The 26,178-nt window shown below is 38.3% G+C and overlaps 1 protein-coding gene across 1 annotated transcript in view; it reads right to left on the bottom strand.

Moving 5' to 3' along the window:
- FIG4 (FIG4 phosphoinositide 5-phosphatase) overlaps positions 1-26,178 on the bottom strand; it is a 121,622-nt gene that overhangs the window by 39,503 nt on the left and 55,941 nt on the right. The window contains exons 16-21 of the mRNA XM_045798462.2: positions 18,053-18,191; positions 11,567-11,625; positions 10,213-10,360; positions 7,352-7,435; positions 5,305-5,500; positions 2,707-2,789 (exon numbers count right to left, since the gene is read on the bottom strand). Of these exons, the coding sequence (XP_045654418.1) occupies positions 2,707-2,789; positions 5,305-5,500; positions 7,352-7,435; positions 10,213-10,360; positions 11,567-11,625; positions 18,053-18,191 (709 nt within the window). The remainder of the gene's footprint in view (positions 1-2,706; positions 2,790-5,304; positions 5,501-7,351; positions 7,436-10,212; positions 10,361-11,566; positions 11,626-18,052; positions 18,192-26,178) is intronic.

The following is a 26,178-nucleotide window of genomic DNA, read 5'->3' as shown; positions in this document are numbered from 1 at the left end:
GGGGCACGATTAAAGGGCTGATTTCCATCTCAGTTTTCTACTATTGAAAATATTTTCTTTTGATAATTATTGATACTTTTATAATTTATTTTGTATTAGCTTTTTTTAAAGGTCAAGAAAAGTGCGGCAGAAACTACTAATTACCAAGTCATTAGGGTGTTACTGGAAAACTTTCTTTCTTTTTTTTTCTTTTTTTTTTTTTATAATGATTTTTTATTATATTATGTTAGTCACCATACAGTACATTCCCGGTTTTACTGGAAAACTTTCAAATAACTTACTTTTATCCAATTTTTATCTTCAGCAGGTATAAACATTTTTGATCCATTTTTGGGGAAGAATGTCATATAACACCTGTTATTTGTACAGAACTTTAAACGTCTCAAATCATGTGTACAATCACTGTCAGAATTTTTTTTTTTTTAAAGATGATTTGGCACAGGGCTGAGGCTTTGAGGAGGTAAGTAGACAACGTCCAGCACCAAAGATACCAGAGAAGCTAAGGGCAAAGGAAGGTATGCAGAATAGGGCTAAGTGATTAGAACAAAACTACAAAACCAAGAGATCTTCAGGAGTTTGAAGGTGGTTGAGGCCAAACGTAGGAAAAACAGGCAGGAGAACAGGAAGACAGGCTATGGATGCCAATTCCAGGACATCCCTTCTCTCCCCATGTTGTCCTGTGGTTGCCCGGGTGGGAGCTGCGACAGGCAAGCCAGGCCAGGGCACTGTCTTTACACATGCAATCTTTGGTGAGAGTAGCCAATTAGGTGCAGAACTGCAATGGGAGAGGGCAAAATTTTTTAGGCCAATTTAGACCAGAACTACATGGACTCTCACCCTGCCCTTGAAGCTCTGCCCTCTGGATTAGACGAGGCACTAAGAGCCCCAGAGCTCTGCTGGGGCAAGAAGGGTACCAGTCAGTTCCTGAACATCCTTGGCCACCACCTAACACAGCCATGCCCCCAATACTGATGGAGAGAGGCCTCTTCTGCCATAGCAATGCCCACAACAGATGGAGAGGGAAATGCCCCTGCCACCAGGGGAAGCAGTCCACCCACAGTAAAGAGAGGGGACCAGACCTCTGTTTCTCCCCTCCCCCCCAGGTCTGCATCATAAGCATGGGCAGCTGATATTATCAAGAGAATAAAAAGGATTGCATAGTCTAAAATCACAGGTACCCACAAAGCATAGGAAAGGCCTCCTGAATCAGTCACTGAATGGCTCTTTCTGTGCTCTTGGCCTATAAAGAGGGATAGTAATATCTTTTCAGCCTACTACACAGCTGTCTGAAGAAGAAATAAAACACTGCAAAGTGTTACACACATCAAAGGAGGAGGTGCTGTTCTTCAGGATATCAAACATAGAATCTTATTCCAGGACATGGATTCCTTCCTCCCCAGCAGTACTCCCTTCCCTCTGGGCCTGCCCTTCTTAGACGGGTTCCCCTGGATACTATGGCTGAACAGGGTTGTATCTGACTCCCTGAGAAGGGAGGACTAAAGGGGGCCCCTCAGAGGCAGTCCGAGCTAAAAAGGCTCGAAGCAAAAGTCATGCCTGAAGCAAGAGACACTTTCTTTTTGCTTAATTAATGTGAGCCAAAATTTCAGTCCTTGACCCTCCTGTTCTCTACAATAAGCGAAGTCTTATTATTCAGTCACTAACCCCAGATAATTCCCTCCTCCAAACCACCTTGCTTATAAAGGCTCACTTCAAATGCTGAAGAGGTTAGCCACCCTGTTGGGACAGCTGTGATGGATAAATGACTGTGCACCTGTGTGTCCAGGTGACTAAACTGACTTCTGTTATGACAGTAATACAGAGTCATTCCAGGGCTTTTGCAGTTAGGAGATGCTGTGCATTTTTATATCTTACGTATTATAGCAGATCTTACTAATTTGACATAAAAAGCTGTCATGATCCAGTTTGATGGATTCAGCAAATGAAATACTTCCCTTAAAAAAGAATGGAAGACAAGTGCTCATTATATTATAGAGCTGACGTAAGCCAAACATATGAATGAAGTGGGACAGTATTCACATGTGATAATTAGGTCTTCTCAATGCATGTATTAAGCTGAGGAAGTGTTTATAGAGGTTATCTTAGGTTCTTGAGGACTTCTAGGTGAGGGATTCTTTTGAAAATCTGGTAACTATAATTCTGTGTTTCTCCACAATTACGTATATGATTTCAGGGAACACCTTTTGGTGGATGCTCTTTCAGCTTAGTCTGTCTAATAAAGGTCTAGAACATTCTGACTTGATGCCCTTATATCACCACTTCTTTCTTTCTCCTCAGATACCACTCCCACCAGCACCCCAGAGCTAAAGCAAATGCAATGTCCTCAGTCGTCAATATCCCAGGTATATTTTGTAAGAGGTACCTGATCTTGGGACTTTGTTAATGCAAGAATACAGAAATGTATGTGTACTCCAGCTTGCAGCTTATATACAGGTGGTGAGAATACATGGACACATCATACATTTTTATCATTGAGGGGTCTGAGAGTCTCAGGCAGTAGGCCCTTTAACTCCAAATAGAAACCAATGTTTCAGAATCCGACCTCCTAAACACCGTTACTGTATTCCAAGTGGAATTCATTTCCTTCTGTATTGTTGACTATTTTCATTTTCAAAAGTTATACTAGATATAAATTATTGTAATAATACATTCGCATTTTTCCTTAATTTCTACATAGAAGTAGTTTACCTTGAATAAATGGAGAGATCTTCCTCTGAGAGACCATCTGAGAGGTTAATTCCATATACCTCTTTCATGGGCTGGACGACATTCTGGGGTTGAAAACAAAAAGGAACCAGGAAGAATTTTTAGACATCTAGCATATTATTTTCAAAGATGAAGAAAATGAGCCTGTGAAATTTCCACAAAAGAAATCACATTATTTCTTCAATCTATTCATTAAACTTTTCAATTAATGGCTTTTTAAAAATTTGATTTTGTTTCCACTAAAAAAAAACTTTGTTTTAGGGTAAAAAGCTATTAAATAATTACTAGTTCCTTTTGTTTAATTCAGGAAGTAGAAAACTTTTTCTGCAAATGGCCAGATAGTAAATATTTTAGGTTCTTTGGGTCATACCATCTCTGCTGCAACTACTCAACTCTGCTGTTATAGTGCAAAAGCAGCCATACACAATATGTAAACAAATAGGCATGGCTGGGTTCCAATAAAACTTTATTTATAAAAACAGGCAATGGGCTGGATTTTGACAATTGGCTGTAGTCTGTCAACTCCTAGAATTACGGATTCAGTTCTTATATTATTACATTTTATTTGCCATATCTACTTCTATGACTTTTGGCTATTTCCTGGAATTAAATTTCCCTAAAGCTAGATTTGGTTCTTCTGTAGTTTACTTCCCTTTTCTGTTCCCTTATATTGGTAATGTCAAATTGAACAGGGTGAATTTCTCACTGAGGCTATGCAAAGATTGTGAGGCCCAAGTCCAAACCCTACATTCCAACAACGTGCTAAGCAAGGAAATAAATGGACCTCAAGTGGATGTGCTGCACAAAAGGATTCTCTTAAAAATTCTGAAGTGATAAATTTATTGTTATACAGGAACAAAAACACCGATTTTATTTCAAAATGAAACCATTTCAATAACATCTATGTTAAATGTATTCATCTCTTAATGACCTAAATGGGAGACCTGAAAGCATAAAACTCCTAAAAGAAAACATAGACAGTAATCTCTTGGACATCAGTCTTAGCAATATATTTATAGATAGGTCCCCTCAGGCAAGAGAAACGAAAGCAAAAATAAACTATTGGGACTACAGCAAAATAAAAAGCTTTTGCATAGCAAAGGAAATCACCAACAAAGTTAAAAGGCAACCTACTAAATAGAAGATATTTGCAAATGATATACCCAATAAAGGATTACTATCCAAAATATATAAAGAACATCTACAACTCAACACCTAAAAAACAAATGATCTGATTAAAAAGATGGGCAGAGGACCTGAATAGATATTCTTCCAAAGAAGACATCCAGATGGCCAACAGACACATGAAAAAATGCTCAACATCACTCATCATTAGGTAAATGCATATCAAAACCACAATGAGATATCACTCCACACCAGTCTAAATGGCTAGTATCAAAAAGACAAGAAATCATAAGTGTTGGCGAAGATGTGGAGAAAAGGGAACCATCATGCCCTGTTGGTGGGAATGTAAATTGGTGCAACCACTGTGGAAAACAGAATGGAGTTCCTCAAAAATTAAAAACAGAAATGCCATATGATACAGTAGTTCTACTACTGAATATTTACCAAAAAAACCCACAAAACAATTCAAATTCAAAAGATATATGTACCCCTATGTTTACTGCAGCATTATTTACAATAGCCAAGATATGAAAGCAAGCTAAATCTCCATCAATAGATAAATGGATATGGAAGATGTGGTATATATATACATATACACACAATGGAATATTACTCAGCCATAAAAAAGAACGAGATTCTTGACATTTTTGACAACATGGATAGACCACAAGGGTATTATGCTAAGTGAAATAAGTCAAACAGAGAAAAACAAATACCATATGATTTCATTTCTATGTGGCATCTAAAAACAGACAGGGGCGCCTGGGTGGCTCAGTCGTTAAGTGTCTGCCTTCGGCTCAGGGCATGATCCCAGGGTCCTAGGATCGAGCCCCGCATTGGGCTCCCTGCTCCACTGGGAGCCTGCTTCTTCCTCTCCCACTCCCCCTGCCTGTGTTCCCTCTCTCACTGGCTGTCTCTCTCTCTGTCAAATAAATAAATAAAATCTCTATAAAAATAAATAAATAAATAAATACATAAATAAAAATAAAAAACAAACAGACTCATAAATACAGAGAACAAACTGGTGGTTGCCAGAGGGGAGGGAGTACGAGCATGGGAAAAATAGGTGAAGGAAATTAAGAGGTACAAACTTCCAGTAATAAAATAAATAAGTCATGGAGATGAAAAGTACAGCATAGGCAATATAGTCAACAATGTTGTAATAACATTGTATGGTCATAGGTGACTACACTTATGCTGAGCATTGAGTAATGTATAGAATTGTGGGATCACTATGTTATATACCTGAAACAAATATAATATTATATGTCAACAATACTTCAGCAAAAAAAAAAAAGTATTCATCTCTGCAATGTCTCAAACACCCACACATTAGAATGGTATGCATGAGATAAAGTGACCTTTTCTGACTCTCAGCCTTTTAACAGAAAGTATAATTTTAGAGATCATTCTCTAAACCTCATGCCAGACCACACAAGCTCCTCTCCCGCACACCTCGGTCACTTTGGCACTGTCTCCCATGTCTGTCATCTTCACTGGAGTGGAGCGCTGAGATACAGAGCCCTCCTCTTCCCGGTCGGTCCCAGAATCATCCTCAGAGCTGCTGGACACAGCTTCCTCGCTGGGGGGTGGCGGGGCACTGGCTGCCGTTTTCCGTTGTAAGACAGCTTCTTCTCTATTGCTTTTGCTCCTTTAAAAAGATGAATATTGATATAAAGCATCTTTAAACCAAACCCTTGACACTCACTATGTATGACTCTGTCCAAAACTTAAGTCCTAGTGAAGCACAAGAAAATGGCTGTGAGAAACTAGTTTCTAGGTTCAAGCTGTGAATAAGGGAAAACCTTAATGTTTTACCATGCACATGTACTGACCTTATATGAATTTAAGCCCTGTTATAAATTCAGAGAATAAATCAGTAAGTGCGTGTAAGCTAATGCAGAAATCTTCTCACCACTTGGTTACCGTGCCTTCCTTTGGTAAATGAAATCAGTATTTTCAAAACTTATGGTACAATAATAGAAGACTATGTGTTTGGGACATTAGTAAAATTATCTAGCTACAACTTGTAAAACCTTCAAGAAAAGGTCAATAGCCAAATCCATGTAAATTTCCTTCCCTTCTATGATTTTTATCAATCACAGCATCAGCTGATGATTTGTATCATAGTAATGAGCAACTGATGAACATAAATTAAATTCTGAAATTTGTGTTATTAGTAAATAACTGTATTTGCTAGACATTCCTACTAAATAGTAGGGAATAGATGGGGAAAAAAACCCCAAAACTCAGACTTATAAAAGTATTTACTTTTGGTTCCAAATATGAGAGTCTTAAGAATATTTTTTTCTTTTAAACTCAGAAAATATTTTATAGTAAAATTTTTGGCTTTTGTGAAAAATGTTTAATATTTCACCCTTTAAAAACCACTCTCTATAAAAGACTTAAAATGCTATAATATTCTGAAATGTTCTAGGAAAGGAAAATGCGGTACTATCCGACCATGGGTTAGCTATTATAGAAAATAAGCTAGTTTCTGACTTTCTGTAAAGTAAAAATTAAAGTCAGTGGCATTTCTGTGCTATACAATAATGTAGCTGGTCATTTATGCATCTATTACAGGAACTCCTGGAATTCTGAACTCCTGAGGACATCTCTTAAATTCCTTAGTTTCCAGTCCAAGGCTTAACATGCAGCTATTTAAAGCCACAGACATGGTATATTTGGAAATAGTAATATATTCCATTGTATAAACCACACGTAGCTAGAGTCCAACAAGGAACCCATACAAACTCACAAATACAATTAGGACTCAATCTCTACAGTCTAGCCAGGGTTTCTGGCCAGAGTCTTAGAAACATCTCATCACTGGGATTATTTAGGTCAGTGGCGGTAACAGATTCTAATGCTAGAACACATCACATCTCACTCCAGTGTCTAAGGATGAAGATGGAAACATGGTTTGACTTCTTCCTCACATTACTGGATATAACAGTCTTCCCCAAAACAATTCTAGAGTAATACACAGAAAATCTATTAATTTCTCTACCTGAGCATATTTGTTATATATATATATAAAATGTTTCCTCAGGATGCCAACAAAAATAAATAAAATGACTATCAATTTTTACCTAAGTATTTTATGTTGTGGGAAACTGAGAATGCTGAGTTATTTATAGGACTTAACACATAATATCTGCTACCTGCCCCTATGCTATCTGTGATATTCTTAATTTAAAATAATAAAATATCATTGCATCAAAAACTGGGGATGTACTGTATGGTGACTAATGTAACAAAATAAAAATTATTTAAAAAAAATAATAAAATACACCATGTTGCTGAAATTCCTATAAATTCTTTCAATGTTGAATTCTTTAGGGATCCCAGTGCCATGAGTAAACTACCTGCATAGATGCAATAAATGGAATGTGCTCCAAACTGTGTGACTTGAACTTATTCTTTTTGGTGACAATTATATTGCAAGTCCCATATTAATTTACAGGAATCTTTAAAATTTCATTCTATATGCAAATCTTACCCCAAGACTGATTTTCCGGTTTCATCTGGTTTACGCACTGTAAATGGACTTGGATCAATGCCAACAGTCTTAGGCATGAAGTCACTGAAGAAAGAGGAAAGAAATTCCATATGAATAACTGTCCATCCAGAGGATACTGGCTTCTGTTCAATTCATATTCTTATACTATTTCTTCTTAGCCCTCAGAGCTACATCTATTCTGAGCCAAATGTTCAAGGGAGCTTAGGTGATCAAGGCCATAAACCCCCATGAACTAAGGGCACCAGGTAACTTCAATGCCATCAGTCTTCACTGTGAATTTTCTTCATGATTACGAGACCCAGTGGTTTTGAATTTAAGATTTTCTCTACTGGAACAGAGTTATATCTCAATTACTGCCACGATGTATACACTTTGTTTATACATCAGAATTACTTTTCGGGTAAAACTAAACTCATAAAATCAATGGCAAAACACTAAGTTGCTAAGTTTTACAATGTTTTTATTACACTATACTACCTAGGGAGGCTGAAATAATAATCAAAAACACAGGAGTGTTTGAATCAGCATTGACCTCATTAGGCTGGGGTTAATTCATTAAAGCGCTATTGGAACACTTCGAATAGAATCTTTTAGTTTACCACATACTAAAATAAGCTGAAGCTACTTCTGCATTGTGCAAGGCCTACCTCTCGATTATTGCTGTAACCAGACCAAACCTCTCACAGATGCCAGAAAGACCAGAGTTGCATGGTTTATGCTGATGAGAGTTATGGCTCTGGGAAGGATACTGCTCCAAGTGTGACCCATCATATTTTTGAAGGAAAAGAAAGTAAAACTGAATCTGACCCAAAATGCCCATTTGACAGAAAATGTTGTTTTAAAAATGTAAGTGTTTAATTTTTCTTTCTTTTTGAACATACACAGTCGATCCCGTTTTTTTGTGGACTCCTTAATTTGAGAATTTGCTTGCTCACTAACATTTATTTGTAACCCCAAAACCAACACTCAGAGTTTTCACGATCCCCTGCAAACATGTGCAGAACAGTGAAAAAATAGAGTAACCCAACGCTCACGTTCTCAGCTGATGGAGAACAAGGTGACGCTCTGCCTTCTTGTCTCAGCGCTCACGCTATAAGAAGTGTCCTTTCCACAGTCTATTTACTGCCATGTTTTTCACCTTTTTGTGCTTTTTGTTGGTAACCTCATTGTCTCAAATGACCCCAAGCGTAGTGTTGAAGCCCTTCAGTGTTTCTAGGCACAAGAGAGCTGTGTGTTGGAAAGAAAACACATGTGTTGGCTCAGTTAGTTAAGCGTCTGCCTTCAGCTCAGGTCATGATCCCAGGGTCCTGGGATCGAGCCCCACATAGGGCTCCCTGCTCAGCGGGTAGCCTGTTTCTCCCTCTCCCTCTGCTACTCCTCTTGCTTGTGTTCACTCTCTCTCTCTCTCTGTCAAATGAATAAATAAAACCTTAAAAAAATACACGTGTGTTGGAGAAGGGCTCATCTGGTATGAGTTATAGTGTTACTTGCTGTCAGTTCAATGTTAATAAATAGTGTTGTCTGCTATAAGTTCAATGTCAATAAATCTACAATATATATTTAATAAGGCGTCTTTAAACAGAAACACACATAACATGGTTATGTATTGATTGGCTGATAAAAGTGTTGCGACCCGAGGCTTGCCAGGAACCTAACCCTGTATTTCCCCAAAGAGCAATGGTTCAGTACTCTCTAATCCAGTTGTTGCATGAACTTTATAGAACATAACCCCTGCAAATAAAAAATCAACCGTATAAACACACATGCATAACATCATTCATCCTTTGCTGAGTTGAAATATTCTGGAAACGACAATGACCTTACAGTTAAAACTTCTCAACTTTTAATAAGTTTAAATAAAAATCAACCAAGTAAAAATTCTAAACTTTCCATCTGAAACTGAAGCAAAATACAGTTTCTCAGAAACAAAACCATAGGACATGTTTCTACATGTACATTAAGTTTAGGCATATCTATATCACATTGGAAGAAAATGTAAAATACAAAAATGTAAACGTTAATATAAAATGCAATAATCACAAAGTGATTTGCTTTGTCTAATTTTCTTATTCTAGTCCTGTCACTTTTCTAAAAGACCCCACCAAATTCTGAAAAAATGTAGCATATTCAAAAGGAGAGACCAAGATGAAGAGTCTGGAAACAATGTCACATGAATTGTGAAAAGAAAGAATGAAGGATATTTACCCGAAAAAAATTAACACTGCTTCCTCAAATATCTGGAGGGCTGTCACACAGAAAAAGAACCAGACTCGTTCTATTCCTAATAAGAATGATAATAGAATGATAGCCACCATTTATTAGATACCCACCTGTGTCGGGAACTCCATCAAGGCACTTGGCATGTATGTGTATATATGTGTATAATACACATGCCCCTATCTACATAAAAGAAGACACTGAGACTCAGATAAGTTAGATAATTTTCTCAAGGTCACACAAGTAGGCAGTGGCTGATCCATGATTCACATCTCTGCCTTTTGTAGTTCCAGAGACTATGGTTTTTTCCACTAATTTATGCTGGCTCTTGATTTCTATGTTCAATTTTAAAAAGTGAGTTTATTCCAAATGACAAGCTAGGACCAATGCCAGGCAGGTTTCAATTTACCAAAGGAAAGAAATTAATTCCAGCTGTTTAACACTAGAAGGCATTGCCTCCTGAAGCAGCGGGCTCCCCTCATCACAGGTGGTACTCAGAAGCTGTACGATCCCCGCTAGCAGGCTTGTGGGACGGACTTGCGGCAAAGCAAGACATATCTATGTGGACAGGAAAACTAAAGTTCCCAAATCCTTACAACAGTCTCAGGGCACTCACAACGTACCGTGCTGAGCTTGTCATAGCCAAGCAGAAGGTATCGTCAAAACTACTCAGTTCGTATGGTCGAAAGAATTCGTTGTGGATGTCAATCTCTTCTTCATATTTGTGGAATTTCTTCACTATCAACTTCTTTAAGTTCGCAGCACAGATAACTAAGAAAGATATGCCTGTTACTCATAAAGTCTTTAGATGACATCTGGCAAACAAGGCTCACGTCCTCTCTCAAGGACTCATACACTTGGGAAAGATGAGATATGTGCACAGAGTATACAGGGCAAAGCAAAGTGTGACAAGCTCCAAGGAGGCAGGAGGGCCCCCAGAAGTCTGGGTGGGAGCAGGGAGTTATTTTAGAAATCACACTACTCAGCTCTTTAAATTCCTTTTTGCTCATAAATAAATACCCTTTACCTTCTAATTAAGAATGGTGCAGCTATTTCTCTAAGTTTTCCTTTATGTTTCAAATCCTGTTTATGGCCAATGTTAAACTGTTAAAGTCCTTTCCTTTTTCCTAGAACAACAAATCTTCTTTGCAATATGAGTTATAATTTTTCCTAGAATCTCAAGGTTACAAATACTTTTTAAAAATTAATTAAAAATTTATTAAGAACTAAAAATCATTTGTAATCTTCTTAGTTTATGGCCTTTACCACCCAAAGTTGGAATACCTAACCATGACTCGATGAGAGTCCTCAAGTGGAACATTCCAGATTGGCAGTTCGATCTTACTTGGTGCCCCTTCACAACTGGGAAAACTGGCTTGTTTAAGGTCAAGGCAATCAGTAACAGCGTTACACTCTATTCAAAACTGAGCACTTATTTCAATTTGGAAACATCATTCAAATGTACTGTACGTTTGAGGTCATTTATTTAATACAAAATTTTTCCTGCTTTTCTGACAAATTAATTAAATTTAAACTTTAGTGACTAAAATATACTTTTATATACACATCTGTATCTTTTTTCACTGCTTAGATACAAGAAAAGTTTTTATTTCTCCTTGTGAATGGGTCTTCACTTCCTTCCCTTACCCCCAAATATCTAGAAATATAATCAGTACTAATTTAAAATGGTAAACTAATATATTAAAACCATTAGACATTTCAGGGACATACCTAATAACTGTAAAACACAATACAAGGTATTGGCCACTTGAATAAAAGACGTATAACATAATCACTGTCCTTAAAAAGCTGTCTAAGATGTTACAATCCCCTATTATAGCAGCAACATAAAACTGAGTAGTCATTCATTTCTTTTTAATGAAATATTATATGCAAAGAATTTAATGCTTCAAGCTCATTTAGGAATAATTCCAAAATATGTTGGTATAAAAACTAAAAGAGAAACAGTGTACCTACCTTCATCATACGGCAGCGGTAAATGTTTTATTACCTCTGGTGTCCACCAGTAAGTATAACTATAAAATTAAAAAATAAAAGGGTAAGATGGACCAAATGTAAACACTGGTTTTCTACAATTCACTGGGTAAAAGGGGTTTACAGTCTATACTAAGACACTGCCTCGAACTTCAAAGTTAATTTTTTTTCTTTTAAAAACATATTTGTAAAGTTTTTGGTATAGGAGGTCTTCAACATGTTCATTTTCTCCCAACCCCTTTCTTGTTTCAGCTGTGTCGCAGATCTACAAAACTGCCACAAACACATCTGAGAGGCAAGATGCTCTGATGTTACTGACTTTAAGCTAAAAAATATTGGGGTGTACTAAGCCAGACTCTAGGAGCTGCTGTTTACTTCTCCCCAGAGACTGTGCCTGCATTACTCTGCAAGCCAATGCACAGCAGGACCTTGACCCCAAGTTCTACCTCCAACACTCTCTGGCACGTGGTTATCTGAGAACTAGATTACTTTTTCCGCTCTCCGTTCTGCTCTATGTATATGGGTCTATGTGTATAGTTAATTACAGCAGTTAAGCAAAATCATTAAGTGAATAGATAGTCCTAAAGAAAAAGTTCCCTTAGAAAATAGTAGAGGCCCTGTTAATCTTTAACTGTAAATATTCACTACTTGATTACAGAGGCGAGTCAGAGGAAGGTAGGGAATTTCAATCACCTGGATTTCTGCCAGAAGACTCATCTGCTGTAAGCTGAGAATCTGAAACGTTGGATTTAATTCTAAATCAAATTCTGATAAATTGGATTTTTAGGGGGCAAATGCTATATCAAAGTTCATCAGTGCTAGGAAGGGGAATGATGTGAAATGGTATATCAAAATGTATTAAAAACATAGATTTTCAAAAGGTTCAGAAAAAAAAGAGCTTATGACCAAAAATGCTAAAAAGATCATTTTAAATAAATAAAAGGCTTTCTAAAAATAAAATGCTGGTATTACAATCTTGAATAATCCCAATTATGAAGAATGGGGGGTATTTAAATGAAATAGGCAACAGAGAGAACTCTCCTAGAGATGGCAAGCAGAATACTAACCAAGGATGATGGAAAAAAGGAACATGACGCCTAATGAATTGGGGGGGGGGGACTGAGATGATAACAGGAAAGGCTCTTCAAGTTTTGCTTGAGACCAAAGTTATGCTTTAGAACAGTGCTTCTTGAAATTCAGTGCACACACGAACACTCAGGAGATCCTCTGAAAGGACAGATTCTGATTCAGTAGATGGGGCCTGAGATTCTGCATTGATGAGAAGCTCCAGGGTGATGCCAGAGGGGCTGGTCCTCATGCTGCTTTTTGAATAGCAAGGCTTTAGAGCATGAAAAGAACAGAAAAGGGTTATGTCTGCTCCTTGTGGATAATTCATTCAGTCTTTCAACATTTATTGAGCACCTACTGTGTGTCTGACACATAAAATAGCATTAGAAATGTCATGTTGAAAATAATGACAGAGAAAGGAGAGCTACTTAATCACAGCACTCTTTCTACCTTCAACAGTCATGAGAAGTTTCATGCTGGAAAGATAAAAACAAGAGAAGAGAGAAGCCATGTACAGCCCAGGAGATGAAAGGAAACAGCAGAGCATCTCTAAAAGAATTCAAGTGTCCTGATATCACTGGGATCAATCATCTTTCCAAGAAGAGTGAAGAATGGAACTTAAACTAAAAATGGGCAAATGCAGTCTTGGTGCTCAAAAGTGAGAGGGTAATAGATTCCAAAAACTATACACTAATGAGTGTGATGTCAATTCCAGGAGATAACAGAATCAAGTATTAAATGGAGATGTGTTGTGAGCAACCTAAAAAGATGACCAGTGACTTCCATAAATCCACATCCAAAATACACCAGTCTAATCTCATTTGCTTTTCTCACAGGAGAATCAGACTATCAGATCAGAAGAATGAAAAAGCATGGAGTAATTGTTTAAGGTGTGTGTGTGTGTGTGTGCGCGTGCACGCGCGTGCACATGCATGTGCACACAGGTGTAAATTCTATTTTGCAATCACTAAATCTTGGCAGAGGAGGAAAATATAAAGAAGGTATTAGCTAGCATATAAGGAATTTCCTAAAGAATGTTGCTCACCATTAGCTTACCTAAGATAAAGAAGCAAACGTGATAAAAAATGTGTTTAAGCTCAGAAAATACCATGTGGAGAAAAATAATTAAGAGAGAATCTTCTAGTGACTTGAAACAGGCCATAGATTTTTTCCCCCTGAATATTACTAAACCATATTTCCGTAAGCAAGATAAAGCAACTTAACAATACTTTTTAGAAAGTCCAGCTCTACTGGGTGGGTCTCAGAAACACAGAAGCCCATGAAAAATCCCCACCCCAGGGAAGATGAGCTGAGATGGATGGAGGATGAGAGCATGTGAGAGGACTCAGCCCAAAATGGGGGGAGATCTTTGTTACCACAACCCCCGAGCAGATATACTCAGAGGAAGAGCACTGGAAGCAGGACAGAAATCTGCTTTGGGACCAGGGATCAGAGGACTGAGACTGCAAGTTGGTCCACTTCTTCCTTTGCATACAATGCCTAATAAGTCAGCTGCTCTTCTCTTCTTTGGTCCCTAGTATGAAGAGTGCTCAATTCCACTAGCTCATTCACACAGGAAGGTTAGGGAGACTTAAAAAAGGACTCTCTCATTCCCTTAACTTACATGGGAGCCCTCTGAAATAATACACGGACTTTAGCAAAGCAATCAATATTTGTGAACAAGATAGAGAAATGTGGGGAGGAGGACAGTATAATTAAATGATGACAATAGAGTAAGTTACAGCCATTTAAACAATTCCAACCAAAAATTATGAAACATTGTTAAGGTGGAAGGAGTTGTCTGGTGGTGTCCCAGAGGGCTCTTCCATTTACCTTATTCTATTCAACATTTTTCCTCAGGGATTTGTATTAGGATCAAGACGACCAGCTGATTAAATCTGAAGAAGCTGCAAATCTATAGATAATAGTTAATAAAAAGGATATACATTCAAACCCTCTCTTTTGGAAGCAGGCAAAGCACATATGAACATGACCAAGAATGCTTGAATGAGCATACAAGAATGGTATGGATAAGGCATGGCAGCAGGCCATGTTAGAAACACTTGGGAGTTCTAATGGACAGGAAGCTCACAGAGTCAACATTATGATGGCATTGCTAAAAATAGCTAGTGCAATCTTATAGTTAATGATAAACACAGAGTCACCAGGAGACGAGGAATAATGGCTCCAATGGTTCCACGATATTTGGCACAAATCATATCAAACTGTGATCATTACTGAACCCAGGTCTGGGTACCACAGTTAAAAAACATTGACATGGACTGGACTCCGTAAGAGGAGAACATTCTGAATCCCAAAGAAACTTGAAATCACAGTCTGTGAGGAACAGCTGAAGAGAGTGGGGCTGTTTAACCTGAAGAAGAAGAGATTTTGAGAAGGTGTGAACTTGTCTTCAAATAGTTACAAGACTATAAAGTGGATACGGAAATCGCGTTCTTAAGGTCTCAGCGGGTTGAACTAAGATTAGTAGGTAAACTTACAGAGCAGCAGATCTCAGGGTGATGTGGGGAAGAACTGCATAAGTGGATTCTCTGAAAAGGACTGTCTAAATCAGACACAGCCCAGAGGACAACCCAGGACTAGTCATGCACAGGCCGGATGACCTGTCCTGGGGAGACACAGAGGATCTCACACATCAGACAGTGAGTAGAGCCAGGAAGCCTCCCAACTCTGAGTCAATGAAGTAATTAGTGCTTGATATCTAAAAACATCTTGGTGACATATTAACCTAACTCAGAACAAAGCTTCATCTAGCGGTTCTAGGCAGATCAATAAATGTGGGATTTTGAGTAACGGAAGTAGTTACCTCAAGAGGATCTGGTTTGGATGAACTCTAGTCAGAGCTAGAATTATTCCCCTTCCTTTATCATTCAATAAAAACACAAATAAATCACTGGTAAACACAATATAAAATACAGGAGGGTCACCCAGTTTGGAAACATAAGCAAATATAATAAGTGATAAAATAATATTATCTAAGTTTCCAGATTTTACGGTCATCCTGTATGATTTTTTAATAAATGTTACAACTAGGGAATATATTCTCCTTAAAGAATAATCACAGTACTGACGTCTGTTGGATTTGCTATGTGCTAAGCATTTACATTATCCCATCTGATGCTCAGAAAAATGTACAAGTTAGATAGTATTATTATCTCTATTTTACTAATAATGGGCACTGAGACTTAGACCAGTTATGTAACTTGCCCATAGTCACACAGATTTTAACTGGAGGCCATCTCTCCAGAGCCTGGCAGCTTCGGGGCTGCGTTGATTCTGTGTCAGACCCAGTACTAAGTAGTTCCCACACATTTTCTCACTTAATCCTCAAAATGACCCTTGAGGTGTTCATGATCCTCTCCATCTTACAGATGAGGAAAAGGATCTCCAGAGTTTGATAGGTCTGAGGTCACACACTGGCAGAAATTCTAACTCAGCCCTACCCAGCCCTGAAGTCCATGCTCTCACCCAGTTAACTGCCTCTGGCTAAATTATTCATTTTATCTGAGAATTATAATATTAACTGTCACCAAATAACCAGTTATAGTTGGGTGACACTGGAAAGTCCAAAATAAAAACACTGAAATTTATCTTCCAGTATTCGTAAGTACTATTTATGAGCAATATCTACTGTTGATAGCATAAACTGATTTTTGGAATTGTGATATTCTGTTGGAAAAAACCCCACAAAAACAGGAGACCAAACCAACTGAGAGAGCCATATTATCTACTTTGATAAAACTTTATTTTCAGTGGCAGGCTTGCAGCTGATTCTTGCTGAATCATCTAATGAGCTGAATTATCTCAGTCAAGACACATTCTCTCTGCAACCTCAGTTTCCTTTTTTTTTTTTTTTTAAGAAAATGGGGATATAACAGCAGCTTCTTTTGATGCCACAAATAAGTGGCACTCCTGCCTTAGTTATCAGTTATGTAACTCAAGGTGCGCAAGTGGTTTAATGTCCACTTGTAATACACAAGCTAATTTCTGCAGTAGAAAATTGAGTTTTGGTTCTTCCCAAGCTGTGTGCTAATAGCTTTAATACTGGAAAGTAATATGAAATTTCGGAAAATCACCCACATTTACCCACAGTCAATTGCATCACCAGAGCTAAATATGGGTATTTAAACTCATCTCTCACCAAACAGACATAATTAGTTCCACTTTTTTTATCAGCAAAAATTCAGAGGCAATCATTTACTGTGAAAACCAGCAGTGCTTCATTAATAGGAAAAGTAAACTCAAATGGTAAGTTGGTTATTCCAACAATATGCACTTACAAGAACAAATCTGAGAAACAGAAACTCTGACCCATCCCTATATATTCCAAGCACTCCGAAGTAACACGGAATTTGGTAACAGCTATAACATCAGCACTTGCTAACTGTCCAGTTGCCTGTGGTCTGTCCACACAATTAAGCCCAGACTGGCAGTGACCCCCATAGTATTTGGGAAGGACGGTTGCACAAAATAAGGACTATATTAAACTGACGCTGTGAGAGAAGAGCATCAGTTACGAGAAAACTCAACACTGTAGGCCTCTGAGCAGAATGCACCAGTATCCAGCCTCCTGTGTGTGAAAACTTTGCTCATGTGGCAAAACTCACTATGTTAGTACATGACGCCTCAGTTAAAAACACTCAAGAGTCTTCTCACTAAACCCTCACCAAACCCTCACAATGACCCTGTGAGGTGTGTCCCACCATTCACATTTGCAGATAAGGAAAATGAGGTGGGGAGAGGTTAAGTAACCAATCCAAGGTCACACAACTACAGAGTCAAGCGAACCCTGAGGCCACACTACAGGTAAACACTTTATTTCTTTTGAGAATATTAATATCAATTTCAGTGTCATGAAAAGAACTGGAAATAGCTATTGACTCGAAAGGCCTGAGTAAAAGGAGATCTGGGAGTGGTATCTGCCCCAAGTCACTGTTCTACTTCCCTGTCTTCACCAGTGTCAGCAAGAGCTGGTTGTGCTTCTGGAAAGAAACAACATTAGAATTCCAAAGTGATGCTCTTGGACCCCTCACTTGAAAAACCAAAGACTGAATCCTTACATGTGAGGGCTCTTTAGAGTTCCACGTTTGTAGGAAGCACTCAGAAATAATGTTGATGGTTCGTCTTAGTGGAGCTACGACTTATGTTCAGGGATGAAGTTCGGAAACTTTCTAACTTATGAAAAATGCAAACCACCAGTTACTAATGACAATTTCCCAGACCCCGTATCAGGATATCAACAATACTGAATTCCTCACAGCAAACATGTAGTAAGACTGACTACTTTAGCCTATGCGATTATTGCTCAAAAATGAAAGTATCTCATACTCAAAATAACACCAAATCTGAGTTTACATAGTAGACTAAGAAGAAAAATACCTTCTTCTTGTTGGTAAAAGTCTCATGGTATTTTTATGATGCAAATAAAAATCTGTTGGGAGTTCCCAGAGATGTGGTTTCCCTTCAGTGGGATGAAAAACTCCCAGGAAGAGATTAATGGAATCTTGTCTATCAGCATCTGAAAAGTAAAAACAGGCATTTTAGGAAATCACTACTGAGATATACAACTCAGGAGCATGTTTTCTCAGGAGGAAAAGAGTACAACTGTGATTTCATAAAACATACCTTTGAAAATAATAGTATTTATACTTCAGAAGTCAGTCATACAAATACACAAAATCTAAAACAGTCACCAAGATTTTAAAAATTTTTTACTATGTTATATTCATCACCATACAGTACATCCTTAGTTTTTGATGTAATGTTCCATGATTCATTATTTGCGTGTAACACCCAGTGCACCATGCAATATGTGCCCTCCTTAATACCCATCACCGGCCTATCCCAATCCCCCACCCCCCTCCCCTCTGAAGCCCTCAGTTTGTTTCTCAGAGTCACCAAGATTTTGAGCAGAATTAAAATCTTGCTTCCAAATGTTTCCTTTTTGCTCCATTCCTCTCACAATCTAGAGGACAGTGAGCACACACCGCTTTTTGAATTTTGAGAGACTCTTAAAACTCTTCAAGAACTGCCATAATACAATAGTGATTTTATTTTTAGGATAAGAACACATTTTCACCATTCTTAGTCTACCAGAAACAAATACATCTTCACTTTGTTCCAATGACCAGCAGAGACTGTCAGAAAAAAATAAACAAAATGATCCAACGCTATCCGTATTCTGTTGCACAACCTTGAACAAGTTGGTCTGCTTAGTTTCCACTTCTAATCCTTGAAAAGATAGTCTCCATCTCTTTAGCAGAGACAACGTTTACAACATTTTCTGTCCCCTCAGCTGTGGGACTGGCCCATTCCCTTCTGTGTTTGATAATGAAGGCAGAGTGGGCACATGGATAACAGCCTCATTCTAACTATTCATCCACTCCAAAATTACCAACCACATATGCATATATATTGTATTTCCTTCCTTTTCTAATTATATTTTGGTAAAAAATGATGATAAGCACTAAAGGGTCTCATGAAGCACCCTTGCCATTCTGCCCTGTCTCCCCCTAGCATCCTTCATTGTTTCCCCTCATTTCCTGCCTTTCATTCTTGTCTCAGAGCCCCGGGTATTCAAGTTTGGGGCAGACATCCACAATTAAATAATACCCTCTTTCTGAAAATGAGCACAGAACTAAAAAGACAGCACAGTAGAAATGACTGCTTTCGAAACAAGATAATATTACCATAAAATCAATCTTCTTCCAACAGCTACGGTGAACACAGATATCTCTAAAATTAGCAACATTGTTCTCATTGGACTATTTGGTCATCTCAGCAAAAGCAATAAATGAAATGTGGCACATCAAACATGTATTCATGTTATTACTTTTTGAGAGGAAGTGTTCCATTAAAGCAACATTTACCTTTCAGGCCAAAAGTAATATATAAAAGGGATGTGTTTATATGCTGAGCAAATTTGGGGCCTTTTTGCCACTTTTGAGAGAAAACAAGTATTAAATGATGCAGACATTACTGCCCCAATTTGCACCCTCTTTACACAATACAAAAGTAAACATACTGCTTTTTTCCCTAAGAATTTATTTATTTATTTAGAGCAGGGGGAGGGGTTGGGGGGAGAGCAAGAATCTTAAGCAGATTCCACACAGAGCATGGAACCCAGTGCAGGGCTCGATCTCAGGACCCTGAGATCATGACCTGAGCTGAAATCAAGAGTCAGATGTTTAACCAACTGAGCCACCCAGGTGCCTCCATACTACTTCTATAGTAATTACATTCTTTATGCTTCTTGAATAGCTTTAATGGCACTTAATAATTCATACTATGCAGGACCTCAAGATATCGTAATACTATCTAGAGAAGTTTTCCATTTTCAGCCATGTTTTCAGGGAGTCTTTCATCCTTTAAATCTCATAGTTCCTTCCTTTAACTTTTAACAAGTATGATAAAATGTGAGATGTGAGAAACATAACCAAATAAAGGATATTCCTTCAAAGGATCATAATGAAGACCTGCTGAATGTGCTGCTGTTTATATAAATATGTATCTATGATGTATGTGGTCACTAACTAAGGAATCTAAGGCCAGTTTAATGAGCAGGAGGGTCTTTTCCTGGCTACTCTTGACTGCAAATAAGACATCCACCCTCAGGAAGACAGTAGAACTTTGGATATGGACAAGAGCTATATACAGGTGGGTTCTCTGTAGTTGTGGATAACAAGAGGGCAACGATTACCTAATTTTGTTCTCAACCGTGCTTTAAAGGAGAAAAGAGTAATGTATCTTTCACGCTCCACTCAAAGAGCTAAACACTAACCAGCTTTATTATGTATGTATTAAATAGATCAGGCTTGAATATAACAATTCTTTTTATTTTTAATTACCAAAAAAATATTTTAGAACTAGAGTATTTATTATTCTAATATTAAGTTTGTGATGAAGTGGCCTCTGAAATCAATAACGGAAAGGAACATTATTCAATAAATAGTACTGTTTAATTACTGCATGGAGAGGGGACAATAAAGTTAGACCCTTACTTCATACTATATATTGAAATAAATACCAATTAAATGTAGGAAAGACAAAGATCAACACCCTAATAGAAAAAGAGAAACATGTGATTTTTGAAAGAAACAGAAATAGACAATAAACCTACCAAAATTCAACTTTACGTTATCAAACAAATGCAAATTAAAACAAAATACCATTTTTTAGCTATTTAGGCTGGCAAATACTTATCAAAATGGGCACCTCCATACTCTGCTGAGGGAACATTAACTGCTATACAGTATCCTTTCTCTGAGGCAATTTGGCAACACAGGTGTTCCCTGCTTTCTGAAAGTCTGCATTATGCCACTTTGCTTGGGAAAGACCTACATTGGTAACTGTTCATGTTAATGGAAAGAAATCCGAAGAGGATTTCAACTTTTATGAAAATAGCTATTACTATACTATGCAGGTTTTTCCTAAAAGCAAAGTGGTGTAACCCAAACTTCTGGAAAGTGGGGGGGATACTCGTTTTATGCCATTTCAGCTCACCAAAGTTTTCGTGGGGTATATATGTGTGTGTAAATACATATGTATTTATGTATAGATAGATACAGATATTTTCAGGGCTTTAAAAATATCTATATTTAACATAATAATATATATGATATATATAATTATATTATATAATAATATATACAATATAAAAATAAAAATATAAAAATATATATATTTAAAGCCCTGAAAATATCTATACTCTTTGACCTAATAAATATGTTTCTGGAATTTCCATAACATCAAAGATACGCAAAAAAAAAAGTATATGTTTAAAGATGTTTAAAAGGAACCTAAATGCAAAATAATAACTAAATAACTAAATTAAATTATGATATTTCTAAAGGATAGACTGCCATAAGGCTAATAAAAATCATGTTGTAGAAGAATATTTAAGGTCATAAAGATTACTCACATTATCTAAAAGGGCAAAAGCGGAACATAATACTACGTGTAAGGAAGGCTCATGTTCTAAATAGGAACAAATGGCTGTCTCTGGAAGGTGAAGATTATCTGACTTCACTGTGAGTTATTCTGTACTTTCTATAATTAACATATATTACTTTCATAATTGAAAAGAACTCCCCTTCATTCACTCACCCAAGAACCTACTATGTTCGCACTAGGGATACAGTAATAGACAAGATAGACTCTGGCTGTGGGTGGGTGAAACCATATGATAATTGTCTTTCTCTGCTTGACTTATTTCACTTAGCATAATCTCCTCCAGTCCCGTCCGTGTTGCTGCAAATGTTGGGTAATCATTCTTTTTGATGGCTGAGTAATATTCCATTGTATATATGGACCACATCTTCTTAATCCAGTCATCTGTTGAAGGGCATCTCGGCTCCTTCCACAATTTAGCTATTGTGGACAATGCTGCTATGAACATTGGGGGTGCATATGGCCCTTCTCTTCACTATGTCTGTATCTTTGGGGTAAATACCCAGTAGTGCAATGGCTGGATCATAGGGTAGCTCAATTTTTAACTTTTTAAGGGACCTCCACACTGTTTTCCAAAATGGCTGTACCAACTTGCATTCCCACCAACAGTGTAAGAGGGTTCCCCTTTCTCCACATCCTCTCCAGCAATTGTTGTTTCCTGCCTTGTCCATTTTTGCCATTCTAACTGGCGTAAGGTGGTATCTCAATGTGGTTTTGATTTGAATTTCCCTGATGGCTAATGATTTTGAACATTTTTTCATGTGTCTGTTAGCCATTTGTATGTCTTCATTGGAAAAGTGTCTGTTCATATCTTCTGCCCATTTTTTCCGTTTTGAAAAGATACCTCGAGCTGCTGTGAAGAACAGGAGCACAGGTGTGGAGACGGCTGAATCAGGAGTGACTGCGGTTGTTCAGATGAGAGGTAGCAGTTTCTTGCACCAGCATGGCAGCAGCCATGATGAAAAACAGCAGAGGCATTTAGGACATATTTTGGAGGCTGAGACGATGAGATTTGCCAAGAGATGGGACTGGGACAGAGGGGTAAGTAAAGAAAAGAAAGGAATCAGGGATGATTCAAAGGTTTCTGGACTGAGCAACGGTGCTGAGGTAGACAAGACAAATGGAGAAACAGGTTTGAGTCAGAGTAAGGAGCTTCCGTCTCAGAAATGATTGGTTTGAGATTCTTATTCGTTATCTGTGGTAGTAAGAAATTTGGGCCCCAAAGCACGCCTGGGTCGCTCAGTCGGTTAAGCGTCTGCCCTCGGCTCAGGTCATGATCCCAGGTTCTGGGATCGAGTTCCACATCGAGCTCCTTGCTCAACAGGGAGCCTGCTTCTCCCTCTGCCTGCAGTTCCCCCTGCTTGAGCTCACTCACTCTCTCTCTCTGACAAATAAATAAAATGTTAAAAAAAAAAAAAAAAGATATTTGGGCCCCAAGATTTCCTCCCTAGCGTCACACCCATAAATATTTTATATCACACAGCAAAAGGGATTTTGCAGATGTAAGTGAGGTTACTAATCACTGACTCCAAGATAGGGCAATTATCCTGTATTATCTGGGTGGGTCCACTGTAAAGAGTGGAGGTGGATCCTTCAAAAGCAGGAGAGAAAAGTAGAAAGGAAGGCAGAGAGATTAGAATCGCAAGAAGAATTCACTGTGCCACTGCGAGCTCTGAAGACAGAGTAGGCCACAAGTCAAGGAAGGCAAGCAGCCTTTGGGAACTGAGAACGACCCCCAGGCAACAGTCAGCAAGGCCACAGGGACTTCAGTCCTTTAACTGCATGGGATTCTGCCATTGACCTGAATGACCCTGGAAACCTCCAAGTAAGAGCCCAGCTGGCCAACACCGACTTAATTTTGGCTTCTTTTAACTTCATTTGACTTTATTGCCTTCATTTTTACCAGCCTTGTGAGACTCTAAGCAGAGAACACAGCTGAGTAATGCTGTGCCCAGACTTCTGACCCACAGACAGTGTGACATAATAAATGGGTGTTGTTTTAAGGCACTGATTTTGTGGTAATTTATCATAGAACCTATAGAAAATGAACACAATATTCAAGAAGAGATGCTAGCCAGGTGAGCTTTTGGAAAAATGAGTCTGGAGTTCAGTAGAGAAGTCCAGGTTAGAGACACAAAGGTGAGTGTCAAATGCACACGATATTTACGAGTTGGATGAGATGCGCCTAAGGTGAAAGTATAAAGAGAAAAGAGAAGAGGGTTTAGAAATGGGGCAGGAGACAGCACTAGAGAGACTGAGTGAGAGATCACAGAGGTGAGTTTCAAGAAACAGGGAGAGGTCACCCATGATAAAAGCTGCTGAAAGGCTGAGCCAAGACGAAGACAGAGAAATGACCCTGGATTTGTCAATAGGGAGATGGCAGGTTCCGTGGCCTGACAGATAGCCGATGAAGCAGGTGGAGAGAACAGGACAGGAGAGGAAATCGGCACGCACATAACTCAAGAGGTTTTGCTTAGGAAGACAAGGAAAAAGGACTGTAGCCGGAGGGGGACATGGGACTGGGGAGGGAAGGAAAGGTCTGATGGACACTACTAAGGAGCGCTTTCATGCTAATGGAAATGAGGCAGGAGAGAGGGAGGAAACTGGTGATGTGCAGCAATAAGAGTCTACTTACAGAGAAAGCATGAAGGGATGGGATTCGAAGCATGGCAGAGGGGTTGGCCTAAGATGGGACCGGGCTACTCCAACCACTGTAATACAACACAGAAACTATAGCCGCAGATAAGGACAGGTTCTGCTTTGAGAGGGAAGATGAAAAGGGAGTTCACCTCAATGACATGTTCTCAGTGAAGTACAAGCGAGGTCACAGCTGAGATTGGGGTGCTATAGATTTTAGGAGAAGATACAAAATGGTAAAATGGTCCTTTTGGAAAGTGGTCATTTCCCAACGGTCATTCCCCTAGAATGAATACACTAGAGAAACGTAGTAGGACTGGCAGGCTGTTTGGAGTGTCCTTTGGAGAATTGCAGTCAGTTTAAAATGGAGCGTAATTAGTTACAACTTTTTCTCTTGCCATGTTTAACTGCTTTGGTTGCAGGACAGGTGAACAGTTATTTATGTTATTTAAAATGTTATTGAAACAAAGCATTTTGCCAAGTGTCTTCTTCCTGCTAGAGCCGAACACAGCTTATCTACTCTAAATCTGCTGTTAGAGGGATGACCTTAGAAGGCTGTCTTTCTAGTCTTGATAAACTAAAATGTTCTCCTCCCTTGCACGCCTCTGTTCCAGGGGTGACCAGAAAGGGGAAAAAAAACTGTTCCACTACCTTACAGCACGATCATGAAGCTGAGTGATGCCACCTCCACATGTTTCCCATGTGCGGTGAGCTTTGCAGTCTTTACCTTGTGGTCTTCGCTTTTTTAATATCTGAGAAGAATATGATTGCCCTCCATGCGTGCACACACACACACTCACTACAATTTTAAATTGCACATGTCTGTATGTATGTTTACATATGTGTATGTATACATGTACACAGCAGATCTATTATTAACTGCTGAAGCTATCTTGTATCTTTTTATCTTTCTTATAAGAGGATTTAAATTCAACAAGCTGTAGCAAGAAAATTCAGCTTAGCAAAACATAAATGTTAAAAAAAAAAAGTTAGAAGGTGCTTAACAAGGTCCTTCAGAGAGTTATAATTATAAAACTCTTCCTAACCTCTGAAGGGAGTACCTAGGTATATCTTGTTCGCATCCTCCAACTGCCGATGTAACCAGCTATGTTAGAAACCAAAGGTATTTCTTAAAGACAAACCTCAAAGCATGCTAATATATGAAGCCTCAAGAACAGTTTTTTAAATGAGCCTGAGAGTCAGGGGGGTTGCCCACACAGCATCAATCTGTCTATAAAAACCGATGATAAAATTCCTAACAACCTAGGGCAACACAAGTAAAGATAAACAAATGAGACTACATCAAACTAAAAAGCTTTTGTACAGTGAAGAAAAGCCTCAACAAATGAAAGACAATCTACTGAACAGGAGAAGGTATCTGCAAATGATATGCCCAATAAGGGGGTAATATCCAAAATATATGAGGAACTCACACGACTCAATACCAAGAAAACAAACAACTGATTGAAAAGTGGGCAGAGGACCTGAAGAGACACTTCTCCAAGGAAGACATCCAGATGGCCAACAGATATATGAAAAGATACTCAACCTCCCTCATCATCAGGGAAATGCAAATCAAAACCCCAATGAGATATCACCTCACATCCGTCAGAATGGCTAGTATCATAAAGACAAGAAATAACAAGTGCTGGCGAGGAATCAGAGAGAAGGGAACCCTTTTCTGAACTGTTGGTGGGAATGCAAAATGGTACAGCCACTATGGAAGGGAGTGTGGAGGATCCTCAAAAAATTAAAACCAGACCTACCATATGATCTGGAAATTCCACTTCTAGGTATCTTATCCAAAAAAACCAAAAACACTAATTCAAAAAGATGTACCCCCATATTCACTGTAGCCAAGATATGGATGCAACTTAAATGTCCATCTCTAGATGAATGGATAAAAAAGATGTGAGATA

This window comes from Ursus americanus, chromosome 11 (assembly GCF_024610735.1).
Source record: "Ursus americanus isolate L20-20 chromosome 11, mUrsAme1.1.p, whole genome shotgun sequence".
Taxonomy (NCBI): Eukaryota; Metazoa; Chordata; class Mammalia; order Carnivora; family Ursidae; genus Ursus; species Ursus americanus.
Note: the sequence above shows the minus strand (reverse complement) of the source record. Positions and strands in the feature narration are given on the sequence as shown.